The 13,532-nt window shown below is 44.6% G+C and overlaps 1 protein-coding gene across 9 annotated transcripts in view; it reads left to right on the top strand.

Annotated features, from left to right (window-relative positions):
* The window catches only part of STXBP5L (syntaxin binding protein 5L), a 391,287-nt gene that overhangs the window by 278,016 nt on the left and 99,739 nt on the right, over nt 1-13,532 (top strand). For all 9 annotated transcript variants that reach the window (XM_073617498.1, XM_073617500.1, XM_073617499.1 and 6 more), the window contains exons 16-18: nt 808-986; nt 6,609-6,734; nt 11,028-11,179. In XM_073617498.1, coding sequence (XP_073473599.1) covers nt 808-986; nt 6,609-6,734; nt 11,028-11,179 — 457 coding nt within the window. The remainder of the gene's footprint in view (nt 1-807; nt 987-6,608; nt 6,735-11,027; nt 11,180-13,532) is intronic.

Here is a 13,532-nt window from a genome sequence, read left to right as displayed (position 1 = left end):
GGCCCAATGACACCAATGATGGGGCACAATTCTTCCCACTGACACCAATAATGGGGCTCAATTCCTCCCACTGACACCAAGGATGGGGCCCAATGACATCAGTGATGGGGCACAATTCCTGCCACTGACACCAACGATGGGACCCAATTCCTCTCACTGACACAAACAATGGAACATTGTATTTTTCCCCACTGATGTCAGGAACTTTTCTACTCCCAGTGGTCACAGTGTGCCCCCCCCCCCCCCCCCAAAGTCTGAAGGACAGTAAACTGGCCCTTTGTATAGAAAGTTTGGAGACCCGTGCTCTAGAAGATTTTTCTCCAGCTAGGGTCAGTGGCAAATCCTCAGTATCCACAGATTGAGGATTAAGGTTTTGGCGGAGACTGCCTATGGTCTCCTCATCCCCCCTCCCCCCATGAAAAGAGGGACTCTGATGGGGACTGTGATGTAAGGGGACTCTGATGGGGACCCTGAAATAGGTGGGCACTGTAATGGGGACCCTCATGTAAGGATGGACTCTGGTGGGTACCCTGATAAAAAGGGGGCACTGTTGGGGACCCTCATGTAAGGGTGGACTCTGGTAGGGACCCTGATGTGAAGGGGTGGAAATGTTTTTTAGGCTGGTTATGTTTGTAAAATATTTGATGTGGCCCTCATACTGAAAAGTTTGGAGACCCCTGGTATATATATATATATATATATATATATATATATATATATATATATATATATATATATATATATGATCTAAGATGTTACTATAATTTTCCTTATTGCTATGTTACTTATATTTCTGTTCTCTTTAAGTCCTTGGAAGTACGACTGCTGTGCGAGATTGAGGAAATGATGACTCCTGACCCAGACAGTGTCCTTCCTTTCCCTGAACCCACATCCCAACCCCTGTCCATGAAGAGCAGGATGTTGGCTGGCAGTGCCAATACTGTCACCAATGAGGGGCCCCCAAAGGACAGTATACCATGTCTGAGGTGAGAGTCACTCCTACATTCACTCAGAAGGTCTTCTCCTTGCCTTCTTGTCCTCTTTACACGTTATTGTATAGTGTAAATATAGCCCAATATTATAGAGCCATTTATTCATAATTCTACCTCTACAGTGGATATAGAAAAGAATCACCCTTCCTTTAAAATAATGACATTTTGTTTCTTTGCAGTCTGAAATGAAGACAGACACAGTTTTTGTTTTATCCAGCTGTATTTACTCAGTGCAACTTATCACATCCAGGTGAAAGATAGAACACCAACATGTCGGAAAATAATTTGAGTTGAAAAAAAGATCAACCCCCCCTTAAAAATGACTTGTAAACAAAATGAGGTGTATCTAATCACCTTCTCAATGGCACACAAAACCATTTGACTTTCAACTTTGATCAGCTGTGTTCATTTTAAATTGCACGACTTTATGACAAAGAGTGGTCATTGTGTGCATGTGTCAACAATATCACAAATTCTCCACAAATGTGGCTTGTATGGGGGGAGGTTTACAAGAAAAAAGCCGCTCCTCAGGAAAGGCCACATGCAGTCATTTTGGTCATTTTGATTAGCTCAGCATGAAAAGAGCTTTCCTGGAGCATTTAAGCTAAAGCAAACAATCAACTATAGGCACTGTCACCGGGATCTCCAGGATAAATTGGTGAAGAAGCACAAGTCAGGAGATGGATACAAAACATTTCAAAGGCTTTATCAATGCCTAGAAGCATAGTGAAGTCTATTGTTAAGAAGTGGAAGGTGTTTGGTAGAACACATATCCTCCCTGGATCAGGACGTCACTCCAGACTGGATGAAGGAGCCAGGAGGAAACTAGCCAGAGAGGAGAACAAGAGGCCTACAGCAACTCTGAAGCAGTTGCAGGAGTTTATGACAAAGAGTGGTCATTGTGTGCATGTGACTATCACAAATTCTCTACAAATGTGGCTTGTATGAGGGGAGGGTTACAAGAAAAAAGCCGCTCCTCAGGAAAGGGCCACATGCAGTCACCACTGAGCTTTGCCAAAACACACCTTAAAGATTCTGTGACCACATGGAAAAAAGGTGTTATGGTCAGATGAAACTAAAATGTAATGATTTGGCCTCAACACCAAACGATCTGTCTGGCGGAAATCCATCCAAATAACACAGTTCCTACAGTAACGCATGGAGGTCGTAATATCCTGTTATGGGGGTGTTTCTCTGCAGCAGGGACTGGAGTACTTGTCAGGATAGAAGGAAAAATGGATGGGGCAAAACACCATCAAATTCTTGAGGAAACTCTGCTGCCCTCTGCCAGAAAGTTGTCAATGGGAAGAAGGTTTACCTTCCAACATGACAATCACCCAAAGGACACAGCAAAAATTAGCTCACAGTGGCTGAAGGAGAAGGAGGAGAATGTCCTTGCATGGCCCCGTCAGAACCCAGACCTAAACCCCATTGAAAATCTGTGGAATGACTTGAAGACTGCAGTCCACAAACGGTCACCATCAAATGTAACTGAACTTGAGCAGTTTTGCAAAGAACAGCAGGCAAATATTGCAAAGTCTAGATGTGCAAAGTTAGTAGAGACAAACCCCAACAGACTAAAGGCTGGAATTAAAGCAAAAGGTGGTTCAACAAAATACTGACACAAGAGGGGGGTGATCCTTTTTCCTGCTTCTAGGCATTGATAAAACCTTTGAAATGTTTTTGTATCCCTTCTGACTTGTGCCTGCCCACAACTTTATCCTGAAGATCCCGGTGACAGCGCCTTGCCACCCGTAGTTGATTGTTTGCTTCGGTTGCACTAGCAGGGACCGAAATGCTCCTGGAAAGCTCTTTTTGATACTGAGCTTATCAAAAATAAACCTCACCTGATCACAGATGAAAATCAAATAGCTTTGTGTGCCATTGAGAAGGTGGTTAGCTACACCTGATTGAGTTTACAAGTCATTTTTAGGAGGGGGGTGATCCTTTTTCTAACTCAGTGATTCAGTTTTTTAACTTTTTATTTTTATCTGACATGTTGGTGTTCCGTCTTTTACTTGGATGTTATGAGTTGCACTGAGTAAATACAGCTGAATAAAACAAAAACCATGTCTGTCTTCATTTCAGGCTGCAAAGCAACACAATTTGATTATTTTGAAGGTGGGGGGGGGTGCTTGTTTTCTATACCCACTGTGCATGTGCTATGCCGCATCTCACTACTCCAGACTGAGCCCAGGCAGTTCCCTTGCGCACCCGGGCAGCAGCGGGTTAACAGTAGTGCGGTTCGCTGCCGGTAGATTGCGTGCATTGATGTGGAATCGCGGTGCCCCCGTTTCCGTAAAGCCTTGAGATCCCCTTTGCTCAGATTACAGTGATTACCCGAGCGCGCGCACACTATACCGCCATGCAGCAGAGTAGCCTAATAACCACATCACACTGGCAGCAAAGCAAGCCTTGAAAGCTGTAATTTAATAGTAATTACAGTATTATTTGCAGTGCTTTGCTTACAAAAGACTTGGCGTATTCATAATTAACTGTGTTTCAGCGTTCCTCAATTTGTTGAAACAACAACTCATTTTGTCTAATTCTAGGTTAGCGAGAGGATTTTTTTTTGTGTTCGTTTTTTTTTTTCCTGCAGAGGTCTGCCCGCTCTCTTGATTATTCGAGGGAAAACATCGGCTCAGTTAATGACGCTCTCGAGCTGACGGAAGGGCCGCAAACTCTTTCATGAAGGATTAGCCCTGCCGGACCTATTTACGGTTCTTTCACACTCCGGGCAGCTATGAACATGAAAAGCCCCGGTGTGATTCCGGCAGATTGATGCCGCTCCTTTCCGGTGATCCGTATGATAAACGGTTTATTCAGAAAACTGTAACTAATTTATATTGCCTCGCAGGAGCTTTCTGATCCGGTAGAATACACTCCCATTCTACTGTTTTTGGACTCGGACAACAACAGCGAATTTTATGTTGCCATTTCTGAGTTTGTTTTTATTACAGACCTAATGATGACATCATCACTAGATCTCTAGGTCCAAGTGATGACATCATCACTAGGTCTCTGTATTTCTATGCTATGCACCAGCGGCGGCTGTTTTTGTTTTTTTTTTGAGATGGGGCAAACAACTACCTCCCCCCGCCTAGCGACTGGTGGCACTCCCCCCTCCCCGCGGTTTGCCGGTCGGTCTGGTCCTTACCCCATGTAGGCGGGTGGTGGGCAGCAGCTAAGTTTTCTCTCCTCCATCTGCGGGTTTCAGCGTGCGGCTCCTCCCCTCCTCCTAGGAGTCCAATAGGGATCGCCTGTCCTTTCAGCCAATGGGGTGATGGGTGTCAAAACCCGCTTCCTGATTGGCCGGGAGGAGGATCAGTGTTACAATAGTGAATATTAATTCGCTGTTGTAACACATCTGGGTAGGCTGTGAGCGCATTCTCTGCGCCCCGAGCCCACACTATCTTGAAGCTTATTAGAGCCTCTGGCTCTAACCCTGCATTGTAATCCATGCACCTGCCATCCTGAAAGGGGCCAGACGCATAGATAGGGGGAGGTGGTGATATATAGGGGGGGTGCCGCCAGTGCGCCCTTAATGGACAGGCAGCCCCTGCTTTGCAGTTAAATGCTATAAGTAAGTCTTCAGCCGAAACTCGTTAGGGCTGGTGTTCTATCAGAATACTGCTACCCATCAGAAAATGCAACGGAAGTGACGCTGCAAACAAAATTGCTTATTGCGCTATTCCAACATGGCCGCTGTGCGTTTCAATAGGTTTCCCAATCTTACAAAACATGAAGGCTGCAGCAGACATCTTGTTGCACCCAGGCAAGTCTTGAATTTCACACTTTTTTTTAGCAATTAACTCACCTTATATACTGAAATAGACATATATTTTACCGCGACAGAGAGAGTGCGTCGAAAAATGTCCCTCGGCGCCAAGTGACTATCAGTATTTCCCTGAGCAGTGCGGGGTGTACCAAGATGGCCGTCGCCACCTTATTACTGCAGGCTTGTCGCTGCTTTTCAAATGCAACATCAAAACCATGTCACAGATTTAAAAATACTGTATATCAGTATATAAGGTGAGTTTACTGCTAAAATAAGTGTGAAATTGAAGACTTGCCTGGGTGTAAGAGGATGTCCGCTTCTGCCTTCTGCCTTTGTGTTCTGTCAGATTAGGAAACCTATTGGAAAGCATAGCGGCCATGTTGGAAATGTTCCAGATGATAGAAAGGCAACAGTAACTCCAATAACCACTCGTTACACCCAAGGTATGCAGAATACCATCTCTGAACGCACAACACATCAAACCTTGAAGCAGACAGCACACCGGGTGCCACTGCTGTCAGCTAAGAACAGGAAACTGAGGCTACAGTGGCACAGGATCACCAAAATTGGACAATAGAAGATTGGAAAATTATTGTCTGGTCTGATGAGTCTGGATTTCAGATGGTGGGGTCAGAATTTGGCGCATGGATCCATCCTGCCTTGTATCACCGGTTCGGGCTGGTGGTGGTGGTGTAATGGTGACCATATCCATCCCTTTATGACTACAGTGTACAGTGTCTTCTGATGGCTCCTTCCAGCAGGATAATGCACCATGTCACAAAGCTCCAATCATCTCACCACTGGACAATGAGGTCCCTGTACTCCAATGGCCTCCACACTCACCACATCTCATCCAATAGAGCACCATTGGGATGTGGTGGAAATTCAAATTGGCATCATGGATGTGGTGGCTGACAAACCTGCAGCAACTGCATGATACTATCATGTCACTATGGAGAAAAATCTCTGAGGAACGTTTCCAACACCTTGTTGTATCTATGCCACCAAGAATGAAGGCAAAAGGGGGTCCAACCCGCTACTAGCAAGGTGTACCTAATAAAGGGGATCCAACCTGCTACTAGCAAGGTGGACCTAATAAAGGGGGTCCAACCCACTACTAGCAAGGTGGACCTAATAAAGGGGGTCCAACCCGCTTCTAGCAAGGTATACCTAATAAAGGGGGTCCAACCTGCTACTAGCAAGGGGGACCTAATAAACAGGGTCCAACCCGCTACTAGCAAGGTGTACCTAACAAAGGGGGTCCAACCCGCTTCTAGCAAAGTATACCTAATAAAGGGGGTCCAACCTGCTACTAGCAAGGGGGACCTAATAAAGGGGGTCCAACCCGCTACTAGCAAGGGGGACCTAATAAGGGGGGCCCAACCCGCTACCAGCAAGGTGTACCTAATAAAGTGGGCAGGGAGTGTATTTTGAATGACACCCCAGCTGCATGTCAGTGCAGCTCCAATGCACATCGCTGTGCAGCACAGCGCAGGGTAACACATTATCGTACAATGTGACACAGGTAATTTACAGCTAATTTACTAAAACTGGAGAGTGCAAAATCTGGTGCAGCTGTGCATGGTAGCCAATTGGCTTCTAACGTCAGCTTGTTCAATTAAGCTTTGACAAAATACCTGGAAGCTGATTGGTTTCTATGCAGAGATGTACCAGATTGTGTGATCTCTAGTGCTGAAACCAAGTGCCAGGAGATGGTATGCCCCAATAAGGAGCTCCACAACCACTGGTGAATGTTGTGCAGCCATATGACTTTGTTACCTGTTATGTAAATATGATATAACATGAGTGATGATTGTTTCCTTCTCCTTTCTGTGCAGTGTGAAGAGCCGACCAGTGAGAATGCCCCCGGGGTACCAGGCGGATCTTGTAGTCCAGCTTGTGTGGGTGGATGGAGAGCCTCCACAACAGATCACCAGCCTAGCTGTCAGCTCTGCCTATGGCCTGTGAGTACCGATACTGTTAGGAGCACAGAGAGGAAGGGTACCGAACCCATGAACTGCTACACTCCGACCCTTTTAGGTGGAGCGCCGCTTTAACTTGGGTTGCTGACTAAACACCAAATAAGTGATTCCACCACACCCAATACACCTAAATCAACAACAAATTAAGTGTAGCGCTACCCTTAAATGTACATATACAATAAATAGCGCATTCAACACATCAAATAGGGATGGACCGAACACCCGACATCCCCCCCCCCCGGTTCGGTTTGCACCAGAACACCGCAAACAGGCAAAAAGTTTGCACGAACATGTGAACCCTATTAAAGTCTATGGGACACGAACATGAAAAATCAAAAGTGCTCATTTTAAAGGCTTATATGCAAGTTATTGTCATAAAAAGTGTTTGGCGACCCGAGTACTGCCCCCGGGGACATCTATCAATGCAAAAAAAAAAGTTTTTAAAACAATCGTTTTTTTCAAGAGCAGTGATTTTAATAATGCTTAAACTAAAACAATAAAAATGAATTATTCCTTTAAATATCCTCCCTGGGGGGTCCCCTTAGTCTGTGCGATGTGTAGAACAGTGCCGCAGCAATAATTACATTTCTAAAGAAAAAAATGTCATTTAAACTTGCTCGCAGCTGTAATGTATTGCCGGCAATATAGATGAAAAATTAAGGAAAAAAATGGCATAGGGTCCCCCTTCGGGTCTGGTATGAATATTGAGAGGAACTCCACGGCAAAAATTGGAGTGGGATCCCCCCACCCCCCCCAAAATCTATACCAGAACCTTATCAGAGCATGCAGCCTGGAGGTCAGGATAGTGGGGGAAGAGCGAGCGACCCCCCCCCCCTCTCCTGAATCATACCAGGCCACATGTTACCCTCAACATGGGGGGAGGTGGGTGCTTTGGGGCAGCGGGGGGTCTGCTTACCCCACCCCAAAGCACCTCATCCCCATGTTGATGGGGACAAGAGCCTCTTCCCGACAACCCTGGCAATTGTTTGTCAGATTCTCGGGGGGGGGGGGGAGCTTATCAGAATATGGAAGCCCCCTTTAACAATGTGAATGGGTATCGGGTATATTCACCAAAAAAAGTGTCAAAAAGTAAAAACCACAGCAGACAGTTTTTGGCAATTCCTTTAATTTATTATATTTCAAATAAAAAGAAAGTGTCCCGCGATACATCCATCGTCAATCACGTTGCCCGCTTGTTGTTGGTGCACGATCCTCCTTAAAGTGATTGTAAAGATTTTTTTTTTGTTTTGTTCTTAATAACAAAAATGTTATACAAGGGTTTTGTACAGAGCGGCCCCGGTCCTCCTTTTCTGGGGTCCCACGTTGGCGCTCCTGGCTCCTCCTCTTCATCGAGTGCCCCCGCGGAGAGCTGCTTTCCATGGGGGCACTTGTGCGGGCGCGCTCCGGAGTCCTGCTGCTGCGTCCATTGACACAGACAATGTCATTAAATTTGATTGATGGCAGCGGGAGCCAATGGCTCCTGCTGCGATCAGTCTATCCAATGAGGACCCAAGACAGCAGCTGGAGCTGCTAGGCTCGTTCTTGTCGCTGTAACGATCAGGTTCAGGTAAGAAAAAAGGGGGGCTCTGGGGGGCAGCTGAAGCACAGAAGGTTTTTCACCTTAATGCCTAGAATGCATTAAAAGAGAAGTATGGGAATTTTTTTTCCCATAATCATACTTACCTAGGTGGATGCAACATTGGTCACCCTCTGCCTCTGCACTGAGAACTAAGCTCGGTTCTTTCAGCTCCCCGAGCGGAGAGCTGCTGCCTGTCAATCCACAGCTCTCCTGCTCTGCTCCTCCACACTGATTGGAGCGCTGAGAGGCTGAGACAGCTATCAGTCAAGGCACCTGGCGGATCCAGACTTCTAGAGTTGGGATGATGCGATGTCTGGACTGATCTTGGTGACGTCAGTGGAGAGCGGACTTCAGACCGCGCTCTGCTGAAAATGGGTCACAGGAGTGCAAAACGAATTGTACTCCTGTGACCCAGAGGAGAAGCCCAGCCAAACGAGCTCAGCCTGAACTTCTCCTTTTAGAGTGAAAAACCCTGAAGCCTCGTAGACACGATCGGATTTTCCGACGGGAAATGTGTGATGACAGGCTGTTGGCGGAAAATCCGACCATTTGTACACTCCATCAGACAATTGTTGGCCAACTTTCCGCGGACAAATATTGGATGGCAGGTTTATAAATTTTCCGTGGACAAATGTCTGTTGTCGGATTTTCCGAGCGTGTGTACACAAGTCCGTCGGACAAAAATCCAAAGTACAAACATGTATGCTCGGAAGCAAGGACGAGCCAGAAGCAGTCGGTCTTGTAAACCAGCGATCGTAATGGAGAATTAATATTCGTGACGCAGCAAATTATGAAATCTGGAAATGCAGCGCACAATTCTCTTCTTCTTTAATGGGATAATAATGAAGCTGCTTTGCTGGTGATACTGATGGAGTTATTGCAAACGAATTTTCAAAGGCTTTTTTTTCTAGTGATATCAAAAATAATTATTATTATTATCCCGTAGTTTTTAAGATCAAAGATACAACTATGTTGGTGTCCCTTGTCAATTTTACATTGTATTTTTTTAAATGTAACTGCCGACTTCCAAACTGTCATTTGAAGTAAAACACATAGCCAAGTATTATTCTACACAATTTATTTATTGTGCATTAAAAAAAGAAAACAAATAAAACTAGACATGCTATCTGCCAATAGAACTTAACCAAAAAGTGCATTCTATGCATCCAAAAATATAGAAAATCTACCAAATCAAATCATTTTTATTCAACCAAAAAAAAAATCATGTCAAAGCAATAACTCCAAGGCCAATAATAAATAACACGTTATCTCCTCCGATTCCCCAACATGTCTGGTTGACGAACGGCCGCTCAGAAACAAACTGAAAAGCACGAAATGAAAAATGCGAAATAAAAAGCGAAAAACTTCTGCTAACAAGAAATTAGCAGAAGGAGCCCAAAGGGTGGCGCTAAAGAGCTGAAAAACCACATAGTACGTCACTGTGTTCGTGATTGTTGGCCAACAATTGTGTGGCCGTGTGTATGCAAGACAAGTTTGGGCCAATGCCCTTTGGACAAAATTCCACGGTCTTGTTGGCCAACAATCCGATCTTGTGTACGAGGCTTGAGATTTTACAACTCCTTTAAGACCTTCGGGGGGGGGGGGGGGGGGGAGTATTCTGTATCACAGTAAAATGAATGTCTCCGTCCTTCCGTAAAAACGTTTTTCACACAACACTGGCTCAGAGACACACTTACACTCATGTTCTAAATCATGTCAACCAAAGGCAGTGTCCCGTCTTCATAGAAGTGGCATAAGGAGGTAGGCCAAAGCCTACGGCTACGTTTTTTGGTTTGTGGTAATAATGATGTGACATTTGTGACTATGATTAATCCGGGATTCATATAAAAGGTCATCATTGCTACCTGAGGCCGTGTGAACTGAAAATAATACCAGAGATGTCAGCCTGAGAGAGCACCTATTAGTGTGATAGAGAGCGGTGCTTACAAAGCTGGGGCGTTCTGCCCTGAAATCCCTCAGTAATGCTCTCACTCTGTGGATAGGGCTGGCTTAGATGGACATGTGGTTTAAATAAATAAAATGGGGTAGGTTCGATGGACCACTTGGTCTTTTTTTTTTCTGCTGTCACTCTTCTACATTTCTAAATGTATGTTACCCTTAAAATTGATTAATGCATTCCTTTTTTTTTTTAACCACTTACTGACTGACCCATATCAGATTTACTGCTACAGAGTGGCCCACCTGTGCAGAATCACACACGTATATGTATACCAGATTCTGCACTCACCCCTATAGGGGGCGCACGTGCACCGCCGGCAGGCCGCTTTTGCTGTTATTCACAGCAGAAGCCGATCTGCGGGTGCCGGACACTGGATGTCCCCCCCCCACACAGCACACAGGAACAAAGCTGAGGCTTTCAATCACAGGCTAGGCCCTCCCCTTGTCAACATTTTTCTCTTGGTGTCAGGAAAACTTGGTCAGAAGTGACACATGCTGATAGCAGAGGAAGGAAGCAGCAGACAGAAATGACACTCAGTGCTCTGGAGTGAGACAGGTACACACTGTAGAGGGATATGCTTTGTTCATATTTCATGTCAGAGGTTTACAAACACTTTAAACTGAAATCTCCATTTAAATGTATCTAATGTTTCTATATACTTTAGTAATGAGACAAACCGGAAAACATCGCCCTTGTGCCTGCTCTTTGTGACTCTGTGACTTGTGGCTTGTTTCAGAATCGCCTTCGGAAACTGTACCGGATTGGGTGTTGTAGATTACATTCAGAAAACCGTCTTGCTCAGCATGGGGACGGTGGAACTATACGGGACAAGCGATCCGTACCAGCGCCAGCCACGCTCTCCGCGCAAGAGTAAGCAGTTCAATGCAGGTACGTCAGAGGACAGGTGTGACCCTCCGCCTGTCTAGCATGAGACTGCATGAGGATTGTGTGCCGCCCACCGATCGGTCACCAGCTGTCCAGTGACTTTGTATTCAGTTTGTGGAGGATTGTATCGTGTCTGGTGATTCCATGTAATGCAGAGCATATACTAAGCAGAGCATATACTAACTTGCTGCATATCTCCCAGTCTTGGCTCTCCTCACATGAGACTTCTGCAGTACCTCTCACGGATGGTTCATATCATTGCATAATGTGGAAACTATATGAATGAAGCCGGTAAAGCCGGCGACCACACACTTTAAAATCTCAGTTTTTTTAATAGTTATAACTATGTAGTAAGTTTTTTTTGTTTCTTTTTACATGCTAAAGCCTGGTGTACCAACACCCCCCCCCCCTCTCTCATGCACGAACAGGCCACGAGTCATTGCCGGTTTTCTGTCAGAGGCCCCACAACATCTTGCAAACTGCCTCCTAGGATGTGTGATGTAGACATCCCAGGAGCCATGTGCACACCACAGAGGTCTCTGCCCGGTTCAGATCTCCATTAAAGGTGGAGAAGAGTGCGAAGGAAAAAAGACATTGAAGGGCTGTCTCCCACTCTGGCTGTTTTCAGTGGGATCAGGAGACAATCTAATGTCAATGGGGCAGCCTTAGACATATCTTGGGGATATATGTATGTATCTGGGACATATGGGGGGTAATCATATGGCACTAGGATGACTGGCAGGGTGGGGTGGAAATGGAAAAATCCATAAAAAGTCCCATAAAAGAGTCATAGAACAATAAATAATAGTCACTAATGTATCTGGAACATGTTATCTTGGGAAAGGAATGTGATTGGATAACTGTGAAAACCTCGCCCAATGTCCTGTTGTTTCACGAGATCATTTAAAGTGTGTGTAAAGCCACAACGGTACAGAATGTTTGGTAGCCGGCTTTTGTTGAATTTTGGCAGCCGGCTTTTGTAGATTTTTGATAGCTGGCTTTTGTAGAATTTTGGCAGCCGGCATTTGTAGATTTTTGGCAGCCGGCATTTGTAGATTTTTGGCAGCCGGCTTTTGTAGATTTTTGGTAGCTGGCTTTTGTAGATTTTTGGTAGCTGGCTTTTGTAGATTTTTGGTAGCCGGCTTTTGTAGATTTTTGGTAGCCGGCTTTTGTAGATTTTTGGTAGCTGGCTTTTGTGGATTTTTGGTAGCTGGCTTTTGTAGATTTTTGGCAGCTGGCTTTTGTAGATTTTTGGCAGCTGGCTTTTGTAGATTTTTGGTAGCCGGCTTTTGTAGATTTTTGGTAGCTGGCTTTTGTAGATTTTTGGTAGCTGGCTTTTGTAGATTTTTGGCAGCTGGCTTTTGTAGATTTTTGATAGCTGGTTTTTGTAGAATTTTGGCAGCCAGCATTTGTAGATTTTTGGCAGCTGGCTTTTGTAGATTTTCGGTAGCTGGCTTTTGTAGAATTTTGGCAGCCAGCATTTGTAGATTTTTGGCAGCTGGCTTTTAGAGAATTTTGAAAGACGGCTTTTGTAGATTTTTGGCAGCTGGCTTTTGTAGATTTTTGGCAGCCAGCTTTTAGAGAATTTTGGAAGACCGGCTTTTGTAGATTTTTGGCAGTCAGCTTTTTTAGATATTTGGCAGCCGGCTTTTAGAGAATCCTTGAAGACGGCTTTTGTAGATTTTTGGCAGCCGGCTTTGTAGAATTTTGGCAGCCAGCTTTTGTAGAAATTTTGGCAGTCTGCTTTTGTAGATTTTTGGCAGCCAGTTAATCATTGAAACCAAATGTCATTTTTTTTAAATAGCATGCAGCATGGATTTTCATTAATTTACAATTTTGTAAGTACTTCTTCAGTATTCAACAAGCCTTTCCTAAACATTCACATTTCGGGGTCTATGTATAAAAAAAAAAAAAATCATCACACAGATGTCTTAAAGTGGAACTTTACCCATAACAACTTGATAAAAAATAATGTTCTTTAGCAAGGAACATACATTGCACGCACAAAATAAGTGTGTGCTGTAAATTGCCTCCAGTATTGCTCCTATTTCTTCTTGCTGGAGGCTGCCATTTTGCTGATGCCCAAAACCCCTGAGCAGCAGTACATAAAGTGGAACTAAACCCACCAATTTAACGGTTTCAAAAAACAGTTACATTCCTGGAATGCCGGGATTGCCTACTGTCACATTTGCTTGTGTCCTCAAACAAAAACTGTCAAACCAAATCTGACACATTCCACACACAAAACAAAAAATGGACTGGACAAAATTATTGACACCCTCATTTTAATATTTGGTGGCACACAAAAAAAAATAACTGAAATCAATGGCTTTCTGTAACCATCAATGAGCTTCTT

Source organism: Aquarana catesbeiana, linkage group LG02, assembly GCF_042186555.1.
Source record: "Aquarana catesbeiana isolate 2022-GZ linkage group LG02, ASM4218655v1, whole genome shotgun sequence".
Lineage (NCBI taxonomy): Eukaryota > Metazoa > Chordata > Amphibia > Anura > Ranidae > Aquarana > Aquarana catesbeiana.
This window is presented reverse-complemented; position numbering and strand designations above follow the sequence as displayed.